The following is a 23,122-nucleotide window of genomic DNA, read 5'->3' on the forward strand; positions in this document are numbered from 1 at the left end:
TAAGTTTTTTTAAGTCGATATATTCTTTTAATTAAATTTTGTTGTAAATATATTTAAAAAACATTATAAATATATGTATCTTGGGTAAAACGATGTTCCAAGATTCCCTCGTCTTATTTGATTTTAAAGTCATACGTTAGCTCTTTTAAATGGAATGTATACGGAAGCCATCTAACAAAAAAAAAAAAAAAACTAAGAACAAAATGAAAAAGAAATGAGAAAATGGTGGTACTAATATTTAAACAGTACCATAAAACACTAAAAGGAGGTCTTCGATTGTAAATTTAAAGATAAGTTATATATATATATATATATATATATATATATATATATATATATTTAAATATGTACCAAATCAAATAATAATATCAAAATTGATTATAAATGAATTGACCATGTCGTAATTTTAAAAATCAAAATAACATTAAAAATTAAAAAAAAACATATAAAATGATTAAGTTTAAAGAAGCATATAGAAAAAAAATATGGTAACGCCAAATTAATTGACCGTGCCATAATTTGAAATAATTTGTTTTACCAATAATTAAAGAGAAAAAAAATATGATAGTACCAAATTAATGTGATTGCATGGAATAATCGTAATATAATATTTAAAAGTAAATTTCGACAACAATTTACTTAAAATCAGGATATTTAATGTCTCTTATATGTATTTTAAATTTAATTCATTGTTTTAATGTATTAAAGTTCTCCATTATTTCTTATTTTATATGATAATAATAATATTATACATTTTAAATATATTATTTAAATAATTATAGGCATAAGAAATGTGTTATTGTGGAATATTTTGAGTAAATTGATTTACCTATATTAATAATTTGGAGTTACACCATTTAGGGATTAACTAATAAAAGATAATTAAAAATACATTTATTATTATTCTTTTAATTTTATTTTTAATTTTTGTGTGTTTTTAATACGCTTGAAATTACTAAAATATTCTTTATTTTTTTTGGAAAAACTTTGGCTTGTTGTATACTATTTTATATAATAAAGATTATACACACAAAAAATATGTTAGTGTGGAATATTTTGAGTAAATTGAGGTTATCTATATTAGTAATTTGGGGTTAAACTAATTTGGAGTTAATAATGAATGATAATTAAAAGTATATTTATTATTTTAATTTTTAAGTTTTATTAGTTTTTAATACACTTGGAATTACAAAAATATCCCTTATCTTTTTGGGGAAAAAATACCATATATTTTTATTTTTAATGTATAATAATCTTTACTGATTGGCAAATCTACGTGCACAAATATATCATCATGCTCGCATAGCTATTTTTCTTGTTCCAAATTTCTTGATGAGAGAAGTTTAATTTATCCTATCCAACTTGTTCAAATGCACTTCAGTTTTAAATTTTAAAGAGCTTATCAATTTACCTTACTATTAGGCTTAAAAATTGGATAAAAGGTTTAAAAATCAATTTACACAAACATGGAATGGTTTAAAAATCATATCATTTGTTTTTTGAATCTGAGAACCAAAGTACACGTAATTCAAAGTTAAGTGATAATATACTGGAGTTTTCCCCTAAATTTATGAAAAAGTATATATGCAAGTAACTGAAAAAGTATACATCTTATAGAAAAGAGAAAACCTAAAATTTGAAATCAAAAAGGGATTTGGTGTCACACGAATTAAGGTAATAACTTGGGGTCATTGAGTCAGAGCAGTAATGACTGTAAGTCTGTAAGAGGCAAGGATCATACCACCATGGAAAACAAACGAATAATGAATCTCAAATATGTAGCTAATTGATCATATGGCTTTGACTCAATAAACTGAAGCTGCAGGACTCAAAATTTTCCGGATTTTGTACATGAAATAAGCAATAACTTTTAACAGTCTGAATTTCAGAAGTTCTTGTGTTGAACTGCAATGGAAGATCTAGACCCTCCTAGGAAACTTCCTCTTTTGCTTAGTACAGATGCAAAAGACACTCTTGAAGTTTTCTTTGATATTGTAGCCTTTGGACAGCACAATATTCTCTGACTATCCAAGCCTCCCCCAAAACTCTTGCATGATTTCGTTCTCTTTCTATAAGGTATGCCTTTCTTGGGAAGATCTTCTATGCTCTCCACCCTTGCTAAAGAAGTGAAAGACTGGGCCTTCCCTTGATAGAACATAGATAACCCTCTCCTGCACAGGTCAAATATAAACTACTTAACACAACAACTCATAAGTATATAACAATTCTGAACATTGATAATAGATGATGGTGAGATGATGTGTGTGTAATTTTTTTTTTCTATAGAGAAAACAAATATCCTCTTTCATAGAAAATAATCTTGTTCCAACTAAATATTTAACTTATCATACATCCAAAAGTGGAATTCAAAATCACTAACTAGACTGAAGCAACCTTGAACCAGTTGATCTACATGTCGATCGATGGTACGTGTGTGTATGTGTTTGGTTAAAGGAAATTGAATAAAATTCAGAATGGCACGAGGGATCGATTAATTGCTTACTTCATAGGGAGGTGGCTCATGAGGTCTGATAATTCAAACAAAGGTCCATTTGAATGTGTTGATGATGTTGAAGATGAAGCGTCCTCGCTCAGCTCTGATGAAGAAGACGAGCACATAGAGTCCATTGAGTTGAGTCCAATGGATGATGAATCATTGCTATCTTCTTCACCATCTTCCTTAATCACCCAATTGGTGTTCCCATCTCTATCACCACCCATGATTCTCTTCACATCCATCCCCAGAAAAAAATTAGGTGCCTTGTGATTCATTGTATGCTAAGAAGAAAATAAGGAAAGGAATGACGCCCAACAATATATGGAGCAGTTATGTTCAACTGATAAAATGTTGGGTCTTAATATATATGTATATGATTTGGATAATATTGACCATTTTTATTGTTTTTCAGTTAGACTTCACTAATTAATTAATTAATGCATAAAAATGGTCACAATCAGATCACGTTATGTATGGTGTGAAATTGATAACTTGTGTATGAGACAGGTAGGATAGAGGATAAGGTCTAAATTTGAAGACATCCATTTCATTCCATGTTGTGATTCACACCGTCTTAACTTGTTTAATAGTATTATTAATTTTTGGAGGGCGAAACTGAGGTAGGTCCACATCTCGCCAACATTGCTTCATAAAGCCACGACAGATAAGTCTATTCCCACCTTATGATCGATGCGTCTCTATCACACCCATATATATCTACACGTTAAAAAGCAAAAGAAATTCAGAACTATAAAATTAAGATTGAGGTTAATCTATTCGTGGTAACAAGTGTTTGTGCGTGTTTGGTTCTAAGTTGAGTAAAATTGATTTCCAAAGAAATTGATTTTAAGATGATTTAGTTTATGTTTTGTTATAAAATTAAGTTAGAAATAAATTTCAAGACAAAATTTTGGATTTAATATAAAAATTATTTAAATTACTTTAATGTTAAATTCTCTAACATAAAATTAAATATATAAAAATATATTTAAAATCAATTTTAGACTCATATATAATTAATTTCTCAAAGTCAAATAAAATACGATCACAAACTCATATTTAATATTTTGTATGATAAATATGTTGGATCTTTTTGTTAATATATATGATGTTTTTTTTTTAATTAATGTAAGATGTCTTTTTTACTTTATAAATACTAATGACAAATACTTTTATGTTAGTAGGCCTAAAATTCTTAGTGTTAGTTAGTTAGTTGGAAGTTAAATTAGTTTAGTTGTTAGTTAGTTAGAAGTTAATTTAGTTGGTTGAAACTATAGTTAATTGAAGGTTAGTTGTTGTATATGTGTATATATAATCATTTGTACAAATCAAGATGTAACTTTGAGAATTAATCTTTCACATAGAACTAGAATTCCATTCATTGCTTTCCTTTTTCTTTCTAAGCTTTTTCTTGCAAGTTTACTTGGTTAGCTCTGCATTCAACACTGGCAGACACAAGGTTTATGATGGTATGAGCACTAGTGTTGTGTTGTGCCACTCCCTGATCTTGAACCTGAATCTTTTCTTTTCTTTCGTTTTTTTTTCTTCATTATGACCAACGAGATTTCTCCACAAGACCTATCCCTAAATATCCACTGCCTATACTACCTTCATCCAGGTGAAAATCCTACAAATGCATTGGTTTCCGCAGTTCTTGATCCAACAAACTACAACTCATGGAGTCGTTCGATGCTTACTGCATTAAGTGCGAAAAAAAGATCGAATTCATAGATGGATCAATCCAGAAGTGTGCATCAAATCATCCTCTTCATGCAGCTTGGAGGAGATGCAACAATATGGTGGTTTTCTAGCTTGTCCACTCAGTTTCACCCTCGATAAGACAGAGTATCTTGTGGATGGATAATGCTAGAGACATTTGGAAGGACTTAAAGTCAAGATACTCACAAGAAGATCTACTGAGAATTTCAGAATTGCAGCAAGAAATGGCTTCTATCAAACAAGGTGATCAAAGCATTATCGATTACTTCACAAAATTGAGAATTATTTGGGATGAATTGGAAAGTTACAGGCCTGATCCAACATGTTCATGTGATCCAAAGTGTGTATGTGATGCTCTTACTAGTATGATAGAAAGAAAGCAACAAGATCGTATAATGCAGTTTCTTAGAGGTTTAAATGATCAATTCAATATTGTGAGATCCAATGTATTAATGATGGATCCATTACCAAACATAGCCAAGGTTTTCTCATATGCTATTCAGCAAGAAAGACAAATCAATAGCAATGAATTAACATGAAGCATGAGTCTGATCAATGCAGCAAGCAACAATTCATCGAATTCTAGGCCTTCATGTACCTATTGTGGGAAAGATAATCACTATTGATAGATGTTATAGGAAGAATGGTCCACCTCAGAATTATCCTTCAAAAGGGGGAAATAGAACTCAAAGAAATTTTGGCAAAGGAAACTTTGGAGCAAAAGGAAACAAGGTCTGCACACACTGTGGTCTTTCTAACCATACTATAGATGACTGCTACAAGAAGCATGGGTACCCACCTAGACATAAATTTTACAAGGTACAAAATCCAAACATGAACAATGTCAATACTATAAAGGAAGAAGGTGATGGTTCACCCTTAGATCGAAATCAAGATACACAAAATGAAGATGTAAGATTAACTACTCAACACTATAAAGCCTTGATGTCATTGCTGCAACAGCAAGCTCCAGCTCAAAGTAATTCACAAATAAATTAGATTGGTACAGTCACTAACAAAGGTAGTATATTATCTGTTACTTGTAGTGTTAGCAAGACTAGCCAAGATGAGTGGATCCTTGATTCTGGAGCCACAGATCATGTCACAGCCTTCCCATATTTGTTTTCTTTATGCAAGAAAATAAAACCTGTAATGGTTAGGCTTCCTAATGGCCATACAGTTACTGCAACCCTTGCAGGCAGAATCCAGATTACTCAATTTTTATACTTGGAGGAAGTTTTATACATTCCTAGCTTTCAATATAATTTGATTTCAGTATCTAAACTGGTTTCTTCTTTACCATGCAAACTAACATTTATGAATGATAAATGTTTTATCCAGGATATGAACCAGCAGAAGATTGGTACAGTTGAGATGGTGGAACGACTCTACAGACTTGAGATGATTCTTATCAAGTCTAAGTACAAGTCTGATTTTGCTGGTTCTAGCATTTCCAATTTTTATGCCTTTTCATGTAATAGAATACCTATAGATCTATGGCACTATAGACTTGGTCATCCATCTTTAGAAAGATTTTTGTTATTAAAACTATTTTATCCTATTCTTAAATCAGATAAGCAATTTGTGTGTGAAACCTGTCATCATTCAAAGCAGAAAAGATGATCATTTCCTAGTAGTGAATCACATTCTTCTTATGCTTTTGCTCTTATACATGTTGATATCTAGGGTCCTTGCAATGTAACTTCATTAAATGGTTACAAGTATTTCCTTACTATAATAGATGATTACTCAAGGTTTGTTTGAGTTTTTCTCATGCAGTCAAAAGCTGAGACACAATCTCATCTAAAGAATTTTGTTGCTAATGTTGAAAGGCAGTTTGAGACAAAAGTAAAAGTGATTAGGTCAGATAATGGGGCAGAGTTTATCATGAGACAATTTTTTGATGATACTGGTATTGTGCATCAAACTACTTGTGTTGAAGCACCCTAACAAAACGACATTATTGAAAGAAAACATCAACATTTTCTCAATGTGACTCGATCTTTGTTATTTCAATCAAATCTCCCAACTGTATTCTGGTCATATGCATTGATTCACTCTACTGTTCTTATCAATTGCATGCCCTCTCCCTTTCTTAATAATCATACTCCCTATGAAAAATTACATGGAAAAATCTATGATATTGAGTCTTTAAGAGTATTTGGGTGTTTATGTTTTTCTAGTACTCTAACAGCTAATAGAAAGAAACTAGATCCTAAGGCTGTCACTTCTGTATTTTTGAGTTTTAAACTAAACACCAAAGGATTCATTATGTTTGATCTTAAAACCAAGGCCATATCTGCCTTTAGGAATGTGATCTTCTATAAGGATTTTTTTCCTTTCATTGGTCAAGATAAACCTGATGTTGTTATTGTCCTTCCTATTCCTTCTTCTCATGCCATTGATCAACCTGATGGTGTCTCATCAAAATTACCAGTTGATCATATCATGCATGTACCAAATAATGTTGATTCCGATCCCTTAACTTTAGAGCAGTCCTCTAATACAACTAGAAGATCTCTAAGACAGAAACATAGACCAAGTAAGTATAAGGACTTCCATGTTTCATACCTATCTTCAACTGTAGCTAGTCATTCTACAGGTACTTGCCTCTATCCTCTTAATTTTGTTCTTTCATATAGAAAATGTCTCCTTCTTATCACAATATTGTTTTATCCATTACACAAAGTCTTGAACCTCGGTCATATAATGAAGCTTCTAAGGATGTATGGATAGAGGCAATGAATGCTGAGATTAAGGCTTTAGAACTTAATGATACTTGGATTTCAACTGATATGCCTCAACATAAGAATGTTATTGGTTATAAGTGGGTGTATAAGATCAAGCACAGATCAGATGGGTCAGTGGAGAGACATAAGGCCAGGTTAGTGGCCAAGGGCTACACTCAAGTGGAAGGGCAAGATTACCTAGACACCTTTTCTCCAATTGCCAAGCTAACCACAGTGAGACTTCTATTGGCCTTAGCTACAATCAATAAATGGCATCTCAAGCAATTAGATGTGAATAATGCTTTCTTGCATGGTGATTTAAATGAAGAGGTGTACATGATGCTTCCTCAAGGTATGCAAGTAGCCAAGCCTGGACAAGTTTGTAAGTTGCAAAGGTCCCTATATGGACTGAAACAAGCCAGTAGACAATGGTATGCCGAGCTCTCTTCCTTTTTGATCTCTCATGGGTACAAGCAGTGTGATTCAGATCATTCTTTGTTTCTCAAGCATGGATTCAATACTGCCATTGCTCTGTTAGTTTATGTGGATGATATTGTTTTGTCAGGAAATTATTTGATTGAAATACAAGCTATTACACAGTTGCTGGACAATGCTTTTAAGATAAAAGATTTAGGTGACTTGAGATACTTCTTAGGTTTTGAAGTAGCCAGAAAACCTACTGTTATCAATCTTTGTCAGAGGAAATATGTCTTAGACATTCTCAGTGATGCTGGTATGCTTGGATGTAAACCAGTATCTACTCCATTAGATTATGCTACTAAGCTGCATCAACAATCAATGACTCCTCTTTCATTGGAAAATGCTTCCTCTTTTAGAAGGTTAATTGGAAGGTTGATCTACTTGACCAATACAAGGCCAGATATCACTTATGTTATGCAACATTTGAGCCAATTTGTTGTTGCTCCTACCTTATCTCATCAACAAGTTGTTGTTCAAATTCTTAGGTATATCAAGGGATCCCTAGGAGCAAGGATTTTCCTTTCTGCTGCAAGTAAAATACATTTAAAGGGGTTTAGTGATTAAGGTCTATAATTGGTTATGCTATGTACATTGGTGACTCATGCTTTCATGGAAATCCAAGAAACAAGCCATTGTATCTAGAAGCTCATCAGAAGCCGAATACAGGGCACTCCAGTGCCATTTGTGAAATACAATGGCTTACCTATTTGTTGGAAGAATTCAAAGCAGACTTTCAGAAACCTGCCACTTTGTATTGTGACAACAAATCTGCTCTTCACATAGTTTCAAATCCAGTATTTCATGAAAGAACAAAGCATATTGAGATTGACTGCCACATAGTTCGAGAGAAGGTGTTAAGGGGTCGTGTGAAGTTGCTTCTCATTCCTTCTCATTCCTTCTACAAATCAATTAGTTGATGTTTACACTAAAGCTCTAATGTCTGGTGCTTTTAAATTTCTGCATTCCAAACTAGGAATGTCTGATATCCACTCTTAGTTTGGGGGCTCTTAGTGTTAGTTAGTTAGTTGAAAGTTAAGTTAGTTTAGTTGTTAGTTAGTTAGAAGTTAGTTTAGTTGTTAGTTAGTTAGAAGTTAGTTTAGTTGGCTAAAACTAATAGTTAGTTGGAGGTTAGTTGTTGTATATGTATATATATAAAACTCCATTTATTGCTTTCTTTTTTTATTCTAAATTTTCCCTGCAAGTTTACTTGGTTAGTTCTGCATTCAAACAATGACAAACACAAAATTTACGAAAAATATAAGTTTTAGTTACTTTATCCTGGTTCATTGGACATATTTATTTGTATTTTTATTTGGTAAGAGATTTTGATAGGCTATATACCTGATTTAATTTTTTGAACTCAAGTTCATAAAAAAATCTTTCGAACTTGGTCGATTAGTGGGACGGGACTTTCATGAAAACCCCTAATAAAAAGTAGCCCCAAGGGAAGTTGAACTTTTGTTTGATTTTTACATTGTTAATTAGTATAAATTGATAGAGAATTATGCTGGTATTTAAAAAAAACAGATTAATTTTTAAAATAATTGTTTCATAATATATATATATATATATACCAAAATTGTTTATAATTATATTTACCGCAATCTTTCTTCTGCATAAGACTCCTCCTGTCTCCTGTATTTTATAAACCAAACTTGTGAATGAAACTGCTTGGACCTTAGTGCAAACTATACACGATAAACACTACTTTTATTTATGTCCTTAAAATGTATATTGAACATGACGAGCTCTTTAAAAGTGTTATTTCTTTTTCAAAACTTGTTGTCGTATGTTGCTTGCTAAGATATTCCACCCACGTGGACAACCCTTATAGATGGATTGGAATGCGTTATGCGTCGGTGTTTTGCAATTGGTTTGAAGGTGTTGCCACCATCATCATGCATTCATGCATGTTTCTCTATCAAATCATGTCGTCACCGGTATTGGTCATATAATGATTTGCTTTTTCTTCATCTCTAATGATTTGCTTGGTAAAGGGAGATAAATAATATTGTTAAAAAAATTATATTTTTTATATTCTATTTTAATTTTATTTATTTTTATTTTTATTGATTTTCTTTGTTTCTATCCTCTAAATCAAACCCACCCAAATCAAAGATGAAGAAAACGGGAGGGAGGGGTGTTTTACAATGTTTTCAAAAAATAAAAAGATTTTAAAAATTGTTAGCATTATTTGTTATATATTTTTTATGAAGTAAATTTATAGGAGTCTTATTCTCTTTTTAGAGTATGCTTGAGACAACTTGTAATTCTCTATTTGAGTTGTTTTTATAAGGGAAAAATGAAAAAAAAATTAATTATATATTAATAATGTAAAAAGTTTTATATTCTCATTCAATCATAATTTATTATATATAATAAATTTATTGACTTTTATGATAATTATTTTAAAAGTTAAATTAATGGTAATTTTAATTGGATGATAGTATAAGAGTCTTTTATATTATTAGTACATGATGATTGAACTAAAAAAATATATTTGAAAATAAATTAATGTATTTGAGATATCAATTGAAATTTGTTAAAAAAAACTTTTTTTATTGAAAAATAAGCTATGTTCATACTTTTTGAAAATTCGAAACTTAAAATCATTTCTCATTTCTTTTTCCATTACATCATTTCTCATTTCTTCTTAAAATACGTTATTTCCATATTGTCTCCAATTTTTCTAATACTAACTTTTTTCCATTCCCATAATTTACTGTGAAAATCTGTTTTTTTTCATTTAAACAAGATTAATTATCTTTAAATTACTTTTCAATGAATCTAAACAAAAATTAATTTTAATTATAATAGATAATAATAATAATAATAATCAATTATTTAAAAATGTTTTCACAGTTATTCTAAATACATTCTTAGTAAAGAGACCTACATGAATTATTATTTTCATGAAGAGATACATGGAGTTTTAGCCAATAAATAAATGTCGGAATCCTTTTGTTAATGACAAGACAAGATCTATTGTTATATTAGAATGAGCTGTATTCGTAAGTACGAGAACGATATAACATGTGAGAGGATATGAAGATAAGGGGATTGACTTGGTCACAACTCACGAGTCATGATGGTGTGGTGTTTGGATATGGGCAACTAGATTGCCACCACATGCTTATATATCGTATGGTTTTTTATGGCACTTGCGAGTAGGCCACATGATATATTCACTATATAGTGGTTAATTGAAAAAATAAACATGAAATAATATAAAACTTAATTTTGTAAAATCTTATTCTTATCTCTGTCCACGACTGATTGGATTATGACGCTGTTTTAATCCATTGATTCAATCAACGCCCACTGATATATTCACCTATATATTCAATTGAAAACGTTTGGTCCCCTCATTGATTGCACCATTAATCCCATCCTTTGAGATTCTCTTTCCTTCCAAAAGTGCACAAGCTGAGAAGACCTTAATTAGCATTATTTAAATATTTTGACCCCATCCATTATAGTAGTAGGAAAGAAAAGAATCACCTCAGTCTAAACTTTTTTTTTGAGAGGCACCTCAGTCTAAATTTATTCCCTCAGCTTTTTAATGTACTCCCAAAATAAATTCATGTTAGCATTGGAAAAAAAATAATTCCACCATACTTTTTTCCCATATGTTTTAATATTTGAGGTTATTGTACACAAATTAAATTAAGAAATATTTAATAAAATTAAAAATTGTTATATTTATACTAAAATATTCTTATTTAATATCTTGATTTTTTATATTTACTTCATCTTATCTCAAGTATAAGAAAAAATATGACATACTAACTAAAAAAATTAATTAATCATATTTAATTACACTAATTTTAATTAAAAAGTAATCATTTTAACTTATTTTTCATTAAAATTTGGTATCAAGATAAGAAAGAATCATTGAAACTGACATGTCAATAAAATGAAGGATATTGTAGTCCTCGCTGGTGGTGGTGAAGGGAGTGTCCTCGCTGGTAGTGCTCTTTGGATCACCTTCTGGAGTTTGGGTTATTAGGAAATTAGTCTTGACATTTCTCCTCGCTGGTAGTGTTCTTTGGATCACCTTCTGTAGCATCTTTCACATTTATTCAAAACATCAAAGTTGCATAGCCATGCACTTTGTCTTGCATCAAATAAAACTAAATTAGCTTATTTAGAAATGTAGTAAATTTTGTTAACTTCTTGAATATACCTACCAACCAAATGTTAATTATGTTGTTTTCTCCTAAAAGATCTTCAAAATTTACTTTACTTTGCCAGATACTCAGTTGACTATGGTATGTTCAAATTTTGCATAGCTAACACAGAATTCGATTGGAGAAAAGGATCAGAACAATATAAATTAATTGAAAATTGCCTAGCAACGGTTGACTGACAAATCTTACAAGCCATGGCTGATATTTCTTGCACATAAGGTACTTGGTTATTCTTCTACAAGGTTCTATGCTACAGAAGGCTCGTTTGAAGAACCAATGGGAAGGGAGGACCTTCAATATCTCTAACAGAAGTATAAGGTTGACATACCAATGTATGGACATGTCCATAACTATGAAAGGACTTACCCTGTGTATCAGGTATTTGCTTAACTTTAGAGATAGATAGTTTTTACTTTGTTTCTTTACTTCCCTATAGTAGCTCTGCAAGTTATCTCATGAATTTTTTGTACCAGTACAAATTGGAATCCCCCAATAATTAGATGAATTGTAGCATTTTATTGTCTACTAACTTTGTTGTTCAATTTATGCTAATGTTTTCATGATGTAACTTTTTTTCCCGTTAATCTATAACAAATGTGAATGCTAGCTAACACAATCTTTTCCAATTGTGCAAACGACCAGGTTGAATATAGGGTTGTCATAGTTTGATGCAATTCTTATTGTTCCAATGTTTAATATAGCATGGACTTTCTTCTCAATCTGTACAAGATTTATATATTTTCAAGAATACCAGGTACTCCCTATTTCACTTAATACACACAGGTAGCCTTTGCCTTTTATGGGCACTCTAAGAAGATTTAATCATATTATTGAAAAAAATCATTAAATATCAACTACTTTGATGGAATGGACTCACTTAAGTATATATTTCAGAAAATCAAATTGGTTACATCATTTAGAAACAACATGGGGAATGGGTTCAACATACAAAACCATACCTAACCTAGATAATGTAAGTCAAACTCATATAAATGACTTAATCTTGCTTTAGATATAGAATTCCATTATCAATATTATGTTGCGTTCATGCAATTGGTTTGATTGGGATCAAAACATGAGTTCTGAAATTCATAAGTTGAGTCTCAAATTGTCGGAGAAAGTGCTCACCAGTTAGAGGATGTTGAACAATTAATCATTTATGTAGGGAGGTTCTGAAATTGAACAATTAATCAACTTGTTTTAATAATACATATTTGTTTCTAGTTGTCTAGATTATGTTGATTGATTTGTGAAATGATATCAATGGAAATTTTAAATTTCAATTTTATGGTTATAATATGTTTCAAGTCATCAAACATAAAAAGCCAAGGAAAATAACTCAGTATTGGATCCACTATACATGTTGTTTGTCAGTATGCTCCATATTATTAATTTAATATTCTATAGTCTTGTATTATTGATGTAATTTTCACTTTGTTGCTTGTATAACACTAGACATACTCACCAAAGCCAACTTGATGATATTTTGCTATGTTTGCTTCTTGTGTTAACATTTAAACTACATGGATAGATGATTCTCCTTGTCAAAGTAAATTGACTTTGTTCACAATGTGATGGTAGTTTACAAACTAAACTGATATAAATTCATATTATGTAAATTTATCTTTTTAGTTTGTATTTTTATCGCCTAGTCATTTATCAGAACTTGGGAAATGATCTACGTGTTGTCTTTAGTCTTCTATGCATTTTTGACATTGGAAACAATAATCCATGCAGCTACACAGTTTAATTAGCAAAAAAAAAATATAATTATATTGATTTTTACAGGAAAACCATCTTAACCTACAGTCTTCTAAAAAGATTTTCTCGTCAAAACCATTTTAGAAAACTTTTTCTTTTAAGACAATTTTGGCAAAAAAACGTCTTCAAAATAAGATATCTATAACTTTTATTAAATGGAGTATTTAACATTTTACGATGGTTTTCGAAAGAAAACCATCTTAGATAGCTACATTTAAAGATAGTTTTGGCTAAAAATGGTCTTTAAATTCTGTCTTTGTAAATTTTATTTAAAAATATCAAATAAAAGAAGATATTTTAGGGTTAAAAATCGATATTGAAGATGACCTTCTAAAACGGGTCATGAATTGTTGTGGAAAGTCAACACTTTTAGGAGATTATTAAAAAGAAATTTTAGGAGAATTTAAAATCACGTGTTCAATAAAAGTACTCATTTTGCCTTCAAGATAAGTGATAGAATGGGTTGGGTGATAGGATGAGCCTTTCTAGACCCAAACATGATATTTTTAAGAGTAGATAGTTTTGATATTATTCTTTTAATATTTAATTTTATTTTATATTTTCTAAAATACTAGATTCGACTAATTGTATGACTGATATTCTTTGTAAATCCCTATTTAATAGGGTATTCATAATTGTGTTAGGAATTGTCAATATATAAAGAATATCAATTTTATGTCTATCTCTTAATTTTGATAGAATGATAAGAATAATGATAAAATAGTTATCTTGCGCCTATCAATAAACATTCGGAATAACACTCAAAACATTATCAAAAATTTTATGAGAGTATTCTTGCAAGATTTGTATATAATTAGAATAAAGTAAATTAAATTACATACATTTAGATTTGTTTTATCATATTATTTGTTTTTGCAATTTGATTCATTATTTTAAATGTATATATTTATCACTTTTTTTTTTGTTGATTCAAAAAAAAAAGTTATATATTGATCCTAGGAATAATAATATGAAGAAAATGTTTACGTATATGCTTTTCAATAAAAAAAAATTTAAAAATTTGATTTACAATTTAAGCGAGAGTAGTGTTAACCAAGTAGAAAACACAATTCAAACATTAGGGTAATGAAAATTAAAAATTCAAAAGATGAATAACTGTTTAACTCTCATATGCTTATTGTCTTCAACAACTCCCAACATAGGGTTGAAAAGATGCAGATCATAATTTTAAATAAAAAAATAATAGTACCCCAAAAAAAATTTCAAATATTGTAAGATCTTGGTCTACAGACCCTGATCAACAAGGTAATCTCCCAACCTCTCAACAACCATGTTGCATTGTCCAGGAGTGACAGGTTCATCATAGATGCCGAAAACTAATGCTTGACCAGTTTTCTTTATGGTGATACCTCCAGATCCCTGCATATATAGAAGTTAACTGGATATCTTAAAACAAATCAAACATAGAAAAACTACGTACATTTACATAGTCAGGGAAAGCCATCTAGCAGAATGTTAGAAACTTGAACAAAATTAGACTTTTAAGTAACGCAAAATTAATTCACAATATTGTGAGGACTTCCAAGGGAAAGAAAATAAAACAAAATAATTATGCATCACAGCTGATGGTTACTACAATTGTATTGAGTTGTCCAACTACATCCTGTTTTTTTTTTTTTTTCTCATGTCATTCATAAAAAGGAGGAGAAAAGGAATATGTGCTTTAGAAAGATGTTGTAACAGGAATCATCAAAAGTTACAGTTTAGTAAATGAGTAATAACAAAAATTAGAAATAAAAAGGTGCCACCCATGTAGTAAATATGTCTGAAATTTGAATAATCACTTATTCATTAAAAAGATAGACAAATTTTCATATCGTGGCCCCATAAAAAGGTTCATCATTCATAAACATAAGTAATTTGTGTCATTCTCTCATAACATACACCATATTAGTATTTTTAAGGAAAAAGAAGAAAACAAATTCTGAGTATGCTGAACGGTTTTACCCTGTTTAGTTAGTAACTTAGTATAGCGGAAGAAAGAAGCTTTAAATTTGTTGTTCACAAATTTTTTCAATGAGTCTTGTAATACATTGGAAGGAACAACAACGATAATAGATCTCACAATTTTTTGTCATAAAAAACAGGAGAAACAGAGATAGAAAAAAAGAAGAAGAAGAAGAAATTGGGTTATTGGAGGAATGTGTTAAAGAGAGATTTCATAGGAAATAATATCTATGAAAATTTGGTTTTTCAACATAAGACTTGTATTGCTATTGTTGTTAATTTTCTTCCAAGAATTTTAAAGTATAAAGAAACATTTTTTGTTTAAATAAACCAATACAAATATGCTAGTAATAGCATCACATATTCACCTTATGTATAAGATTGAATAGTTCGATTGAGTACGATAAGTTATGAGTTAACTATACCTTCTTTCCACGGATGACGGCTCCCGGCTCTCCCTGGATTACCATGTATTTGGTGCCTGCAAGGTGGAGGCCAGTAGGAGCAAGATGACCAGGTTCATCAAAATCTTTCATAATACCGTTGATCTCATCAGACTTAATCTATAAAAACAAAAAAAACACAAAACGGATCACAACTTAAATTATGACAAATCTCACCTTACACACCTCACATTATTTTCACCGATTGAATTTCCATTCAAATAAATAGGTTTATGACATATAATGGCATATGAATTGAATGAAATAATAAGATAGATCCAGCTAGTAGTGCAATTAATGTGAAGACCTGAGGGAAGGAAGAACTCTGAGCCCAAACGGAGCCGTCCTGGCCGATGATGGCAGAGGAGGAGAGGTGGTGTCCTGTGCCATCGATATCGCACATCAAGTGATCATCTACGTAAGTTTGCCACGACATTTTCTTATTTCTATCTCTTTTTTTTTTTTTTTTGCTTCGATCCTTATTGGGTTTGGAATTTATGTACGTACTAGTTTTAAATACATGGCATGCGGTGATGCGGAATGGCTAATGAGATGAGCGTCCATTCCGTTCTTGCCATTCAACTTCTCCTTCATTTTAGGACCCAATTCCCCTCTTCTTTTCCTCCCCTTCCCCCAAATAGAAAGCCCCCATGCATATCATACACTCATCACTCACCCACACCAATTCATTTCTATTTTTATCTACTAATTAATAATATGCCTAGAGAATTTATAATGTATAAAAAATACACCTTAAAATAAGAAAACTATTTTAATTACTTAATATTTCATTTGAATAATTATTTTGTCAGACTTACAAACTATCCTTAGAAGAGTCTAAACGAGTGTTGGACACGCAAATTGAAAACAAGCAATGCTCTAGTTAGAGCTTGATATATGGGCTAGTCTGGTTCACATAACCCACAAATAAAATAAATTGGCAGCTGCTATACCCTTATATACTTTTACACTTTTTCTTCTCATTTTTCCCCAAACTACCGTGTAAAGTACACTCCCCTTTCTCTTTCTCTCCTATTTTAATTCTTTTTTCGAAAAAAGTGCACACCTTCCCCTTCTCGTACAATTCTTTCGGCAGCCCTTGATATACTTGTTGGCACTTCTGCAAATTTTGACAAGGGACTTCCTTCAATATCCTTTTATACTTGTTTCTCTATAAAATCAACAAAACATTTATTTACACTAATGAACTTATTAGTTTAAAGGAGGGGATGGGACGAAAAATAAATTTAAGACTATATCATTGAATTTCACTTAAAAAATAATAATGGATATTTCGGAGCCTTTCTTCTTGGTTTCTTTGGACTGCGAAGAATTATTAAAGAGATTGAGAGAATAGTTAATAGTACCATTAATATTTGTCAAATGTGTTGTTATATTTGGCGAGGGTATTAAACTTATATAGTCAGCATTGAAATTCTTCATCCGAATCATCCATTGGTGGAAAAAAAAAATCAGAAAAACATGTTGCTGCTCCTTGCTAACAGCTATTTGCACCATATTCTATTAGGTGATTCGGTGGGGGTGGCTTTGATTAGGAAGAGCTCTTTTTTCTTTTTTTCGGAAGATAATTATACACTCCCCTTAATTTAATTTATCCTAATGATTGGGTTTGAGCTTAAGAGGAACAAATAGATGAGAACAGTGTGTTTAGTGGGGTAGATTCGGTATAAGAAATGAGAAGGGGAGTGGATTAGTATTAAGGGGAAGTGGAAATAGCAATTGCCAATAAATTGGGCCCCATTGGTCTCTGAAATAAGCTGACTTATGAAATAGGTAAGGGTGTTTGTAGGTGCACCCAACATTTTCCCATTTTTCTAATTTTGCCCTTCACTCTTATGGAATTTTTTGAAAAATATTTGTGACAAATTAATGGCTTAAGCAAGACTCAAACCTGTGACTTTCAAATTATTAGGTCAATGTTTTAACCAACTGAGCTAATGAGTCAATTATGTTATAAAATAAATAATATTGCTATACATAACACTAAAATTTCTAATGTATATTTAATACGCATGTAAATTTAAATAATAAATTTTGTGACAATTAATTTTGATATAAATCATACGAATTATTTAATCCGTATATTTTTTTAAAAATAAAAAATATTTACTATTACAAAATTTAATATATATTATTGATGTTTCATTAATTATTTAATATATATTTAAATTTTTTAATAGTAAAAAAAATTAAAGCTCTTACAAAAGATGTTCTTCAGTAAAAAAAAAGTTCTTTCGTAAGATTTCTACGAAAGAGATTCTTCCATAAAAAAAAACTCTTACGGAAGAGCATCTTCCATGGTTCTTCCGTAAGATTTCTACGAAAGAGGTTCTTCCGTAAAAAAAAAAAAAAAAACCTTACAAAAGAACTTATTTCGTAAGATTTTTATGGAAGAAGTTCTTCCGTAAAAGTTATAGAACTCTTACGGAAGAAGGTCTTCCGTAAGAGTGAAGGGCAAAATTGAAAAAAATGAGAAAATGCTAGATGCATCAACAATACTATTGGGTGCACCTAGCAACACCCAATAAGTAACTACGTTTGTCTCGAATTGCCTTGCGGGTGGGTGGAGTATAAAAAAAATAGTTTCAAGGAAAAATACTATATTGTCTCGCATGAGATATAATACTATTTGTTTTTAAATGAAAACCATAATTTGTGGCCCTAAGCTTCTGAAATAGTTTTTTTTTAATATATATTACAGTTAACTACGTATCTAAGAAGGAAAAATAGATTTAAAAAATGATAGCAATTATCGAGTGGCACCTTATACATATAATTTAAAATAACACTATCCATTTCTAATATATATTTTTGTAGACAATGAAATTCCGTCATGTAACATTCACAATTTCACATATATGTATGAGTACATAAAGTTGACATGAGAAGTAGCCTTAGGAACGCTTCCCTTACATATTTTTTAAACACAATTTTTATTAGTTAAAAGTTATTGATAATTATAAAATTAAAAGACATGTTGATTAAATACTAGGTGGGATTGAGTCTAGCAAAAATGATTAGTTTCTCACCATGACAAACAAAGTTTGAATCTCTATTAAGAGAAGTATTTATATTAAGTGTTTTATCATGACTCGAATAAATTATTTTTTTTGGAAGGAGGACATTCATGAAAAATAAAAATATGTAAAATTGAATTTAGATCCCTTAAGCAATGTTTTAAAAGTTTGAATTTTGTAAACGAAAAAATGTAATTGAAAAAAATACTTCACTAAAATGATTGATTATATTCTTTAGCGAAAATAAATCATCAACAAAATTTATACATAATTCATACCAATAACATAATGAAAAAATAATCATAATATCATTTTTTGTTCAAACTTGTGAAAAAAGGGAATTCACCATGCTTATTTAAAAGCGTCAATATCTGAGATATTTATGTGCATAAACATATGTTATGCTTGTGTAAAAAAAAACATAGGTTATGCTTGATGATCTGAAGTGGGCGACCAACACTTATGACATGTATCTGATGCATAAAATATCTATTTATTAAAGGTAAGTGTATTTTAAGCAATAATAATATTGGATTCAAAAGTCTCAATATTGTACTCAAGAGATTAATTGCATTCCCAAATAAATTAAACAACATAAAGTATATAATTTCTTGATTTTTATCTTGAGTTTGAGATTATTTGTGTTTGCGTTCAAGAAAATAAAATTAAAGACAAACAACAATTTCTAAGAAGATATGTATGAATAAAAGTGACTTCAATTATGTTTCACATATACCGTTTTTTCCCTAATTCCTATTCAAATTAAGAACTTCAAGTTTTCAATTAATTGTCTAATACCTTATTTTAATTATGAGTCTATAGTCAAGGTATGAGAATACTCTTTCCCCTAAATCAATCCTGTATTGGTCGTTTGGAATTTAACTTATAGTTAAGGATGAATAACATAAAAGTTCATAAAAAAATATTCATGCCGCTAGTTTAGTCATGCAAGCTTCATGAACCTTATCATTTTATAGGTTAGTTAATTACGAGAAAATGGTCATAAACAAGCAATTAACTAATAATCAGAGTGATCAATTCCAATATATATAAACGTGAAAGCAATAAAAAAAATATAATTAACTAAATAACATCAAAGAACTTTATTAAAAGAAGGAATTAGAGTACATATGTACAATTCTATCACAATCCAATTTCTAAGAGATTTAGTCAACCATGGTCATAAAATAAATAAACAACATACAATATTGCATTAAAAATAAAAGAGATAAAAAAAAAACCCTTACAAATTCGGTCCCTAATTGTTCCCTCTCAAAAACTCTTGTTTGTAAAATGTATAATATTGAATCTCAAATGTGTCAAGTACAAACTCTACCTTCTTACTTATAGACTCCTACAAATAATTACTTTAATTAGACATACCATAGACAAATATTCTGATATGATTTTTAAAGATAATTACTTTAAGTAGACACATGTAAATAAATATTCTGATATGATCTCTAAAAATAATTACTTTAATTAGGTGTACTATAGATAAATATTCTGATTAAATTTCTAAAAATAATTACTTTAATTAGATACCTAAATATAATTTTCTTAATTAAACTCACTATAATCATGGTGATATTTATCACGATTGTTATTGGAATCCTAGCCGTGAAACTTGAGATGTTGTGAAATGACAAGCATCCTGGTGATTGATTGTGACCTTCTTAGTTGTCCAAGACCGTGATCAATGTATCACGAACATTATTAAGTAAAAATAACATCAAATTTTCATAAAATTATGTATTTTTCAACTTTTTCACTTGATTAAATAATTATACTTTTACAAAATAAAAATTAATGTTTAAATGTGAGTTACGTTCACCAAAATGCAAAATCACAACACAACCCAAATGGGCCTGTTTGCCCACTAGCCTCTCCTTCATGTTTTGATGCTGGTAATGTATTAGTATATCCTACATGCTATGATTGAATTAATGTACGACGCATTGATGCCAACTTGGATTCATGTAGACTAAGCAAATAGCCAAAAATATCACTATTCATTATTTCAATCGCTGGAGAAATATGAGGCCGTATCGGGTTCATGTCGTCTTCAAAGGTGGGGCAGGGCCACTCTCATTCCTGCCCATGTCCATTCGTCTAATTAATTTCAAAACTTTACTTCGCAAAATCCAATTCTCCTTATTTTTTTAATTATTACTGTACCAAGTGATACAATCATGTTTGGATAAAACTTAACAAATAATACTTTAAAAAAAATTCAAATACTTACTCATTTTCTTTTATATATTTATAATTTGTTGCAATTGATGAAGTATGGCGGAGGCGTGAGGTTGTGTAAGGGAAGGGGGACCGGACAACTTTGTCCCCGGAATGATAATGGGTAGTGTTGGACACAGATATATAGAGACTACCCGCTACCCGCTATCCGTTTGTTGAAAAAAATCCACGTTTATTATCCGTTGAGGATCGGTTTGAAAAATACACGCGGATTTTTTGATACCTGCATGGATACTTCTGATTTTAAAAATTATTTGTTTTAAAAGCAAGAGAAAAAAAACACTAATACAATAGAATTAAACATGAAAAATTATTTTTTAAACATAAATGAACATAAATTCAAAATACAAATAAAATTGTAATATCTTAAAGTATAAGTTAAAAAAAATTGAAACTACATATTATATATATATATATATATATATATATATATACTTTTATGACTTCACGAGAGTGGCTTTTTTATCAATTAGGGATAAAAAAAATTCTAATTTTTCAATCGAAAATATATTTTAAAAAATTATCCAAAACGGGATAAGTCATAGGTGTTACGACTACTAACTCAGAAGTCGTAATAACACCTGTTACGACTTATTATTTTTTTAAAATTTTTTTAACTGAAATCGTAAAAATATTTACGACTTCAATGCAAATCTTATTTTTTTTACGACTTTAAAGTCGTATTTTTTTAAAAATGGAAGTCGTATTTTGTGTTACGACTTTAAAGTCATAAAACTATTTTTTTAAATTTTTTTAAAAAACTACTTTTTTATTATTTGTAGACATGCTTTTGTTTTGTTAATCTATTTTTTTTCTTTTCGTAAATCTATTTTTTCTTTTAAATTTAATATTGTTTATGGTTTTATTTTTATTTTAAATAAAAAATTTAAAAATATATATTTAAATATATAATAAATAATATTAAGTTGATTTTATTAGTATATTTGTTGTGATTTTATTTGATATGTTATTATTTTATTTTAATGTTTTATTATTTAAAACATGTTATATATATATTTTTAATATAGTTTACTTTAAACGTTTTTTATTTAGAGTTTAAATAATCTATCAACAAAAATTGAAAACAACATAATTAATACATTAATTATAAAACACACAATACAAATGAAAGAAAAACATAAGAATTATAAGTTATTTTAGTCATGCACTTATTTATATGGACAGTTAGTCCGATTATGTCTTTCACTTCTACATAATGAGCATTTCTTAAGCCTATTTGGAATTAGTTCATCCATCTCATTATGTATTCAAGTAGTGGTCGGTCTGCCTAATATCTGTCGTCGTTTCGAAGGATCAGACATAAAATGTGGACCTAAATATTGAGGCAATGTGTCTTCACTTCCAAGGGAATGAAAATGATGTTGATAAACTTTGAAAATGTTTTCCAACTTGTATACAGGATCAACAAAGTCATCATAATTTAAATTGCAAAAAGCACACGCTGCAATTGTATACGAGCAAGGTAGTCGAAGTGCTTGAAATCGTCCACAATCACACGACTATTCATTCAATTTGACAATGCATGCCATTGCTTGTCGACCAAGTCGCGTATTTGCAATTTCTTGAACCTCAAACTCCTCTCTCGAACATACATGCGAACATAATACAAGGTAACAATGTGTTGATTTTCTTGCATAATGACATATACGGCTTCGGAGTACCTGTGCCCTGCCTTTATCATATTCATGATTTTGATGTCGTTAGTGACAAATGAATCATTTATTTTATTAAATGTTTCATAGACTAAAACAGTAATAGGTAATGTTCGGGCTCCTTTCAAAACAAAATTCATACATTCAGCAAGGTTGGTAGTTATATGATCATACTGTTTTCCTTCATCATAGGCCTGAGTCTATTTACTCTTAGGAATTTGATCCAACCAATCTACTGCTTGTGGAAACTCTGCTCGCCTAGTGAGCAACTTAGCCTCAAATCTTGATTTCCTCATCTCATACCGTGTGCGAAAAGATAGAACAATGAGTAATAAATTTAGTGAACATGTAATAAAGCAAGAATATGATGC

General features: G+C 29.9%; 2 protein-coding genes and 1 long non-coding RNA gene across 3 annotated transcripts; 1 reads left to right on the forward strand and 2 right to left on the reverse strand.

Annotated features, from left to right (window-relative positions):
* Nucleotides 1-1,555: 1,555 nt before the first annotated feature.
* Nucleotides 1,556-2,984, reverse strand: LOC100775516 (uncharacterized). The gene is made up of 2 exons (NM_001253200.3): nt 2,504-2,984; nt 1,556-2,171 (listed from the first exon to the last, which is right to left on the reverse strand). The coding sequence occupies exons 1-2, from the start codon at nt 2,770-2,772 to the stop codon at nt 1,886-1,888; spliced, it is 555 nt and encodes a 184-aa protein (NP_001240129.1). The 5' UTR covers nt 2,773-2,984; the 3' UTR covers nt 1,556-1,885.
* Nucleotides 2,985-11,186: 8,202 nt separating this feature from the next.
* Nucleotides 11,187-12,427, forward strand: LOC102666937 (uncharacterized). Its single transcript, XR_415141.4, has 2 exons — nt 11,187-11,993; nt 12,258-12,427. It is a non-coding gene; the product is annotated as an uncharacterized lncRNA (long non-coding RNA).
* A 2,027-nt stretch (nt 12,428-14,454) lies between these two features.
* LOC100789770 (profilin-4) lies at nt 14,455-16,491 on the reverse strand. Its single transcript, XM_006583497.4, has 3 exons — nt 16,095-16,491; nt 15,770-15,907; nt 14,455-14,756 (listed from the first exon to the last, which is right to left on the reverse strand). The coding sequence occupies exons 1-3, from the start codon at nt 16,221-16,223 to the stop codon at nt 14,622-14,624; spliced, it is 402 nt and encodes a 133-aa protein (XP_006583560.1). The 5' UTR covers nt 16,224-16,491; the 3' UTR covers nt 14,455-14,621.
* Nucleotides 16,492-23,122: the final 6,631 nt, after the last annotated feature.

The sequence above is a fragment of the Glycine max genome, chromosome 7 (genome assembly GCF_000004515.6).
Source record: "Glycine max cultivar Williams 82 chromosome 7, Glycine_max_v4.0, whole genome shotgun sequence".
Taxonomy (NCBI): domain Eukaryota; kingdom Viridiplantae; phylum Streptophyta; class Magnoliopsida; order Fabales; family Fabaceae; genus Glycine; species Glycine max.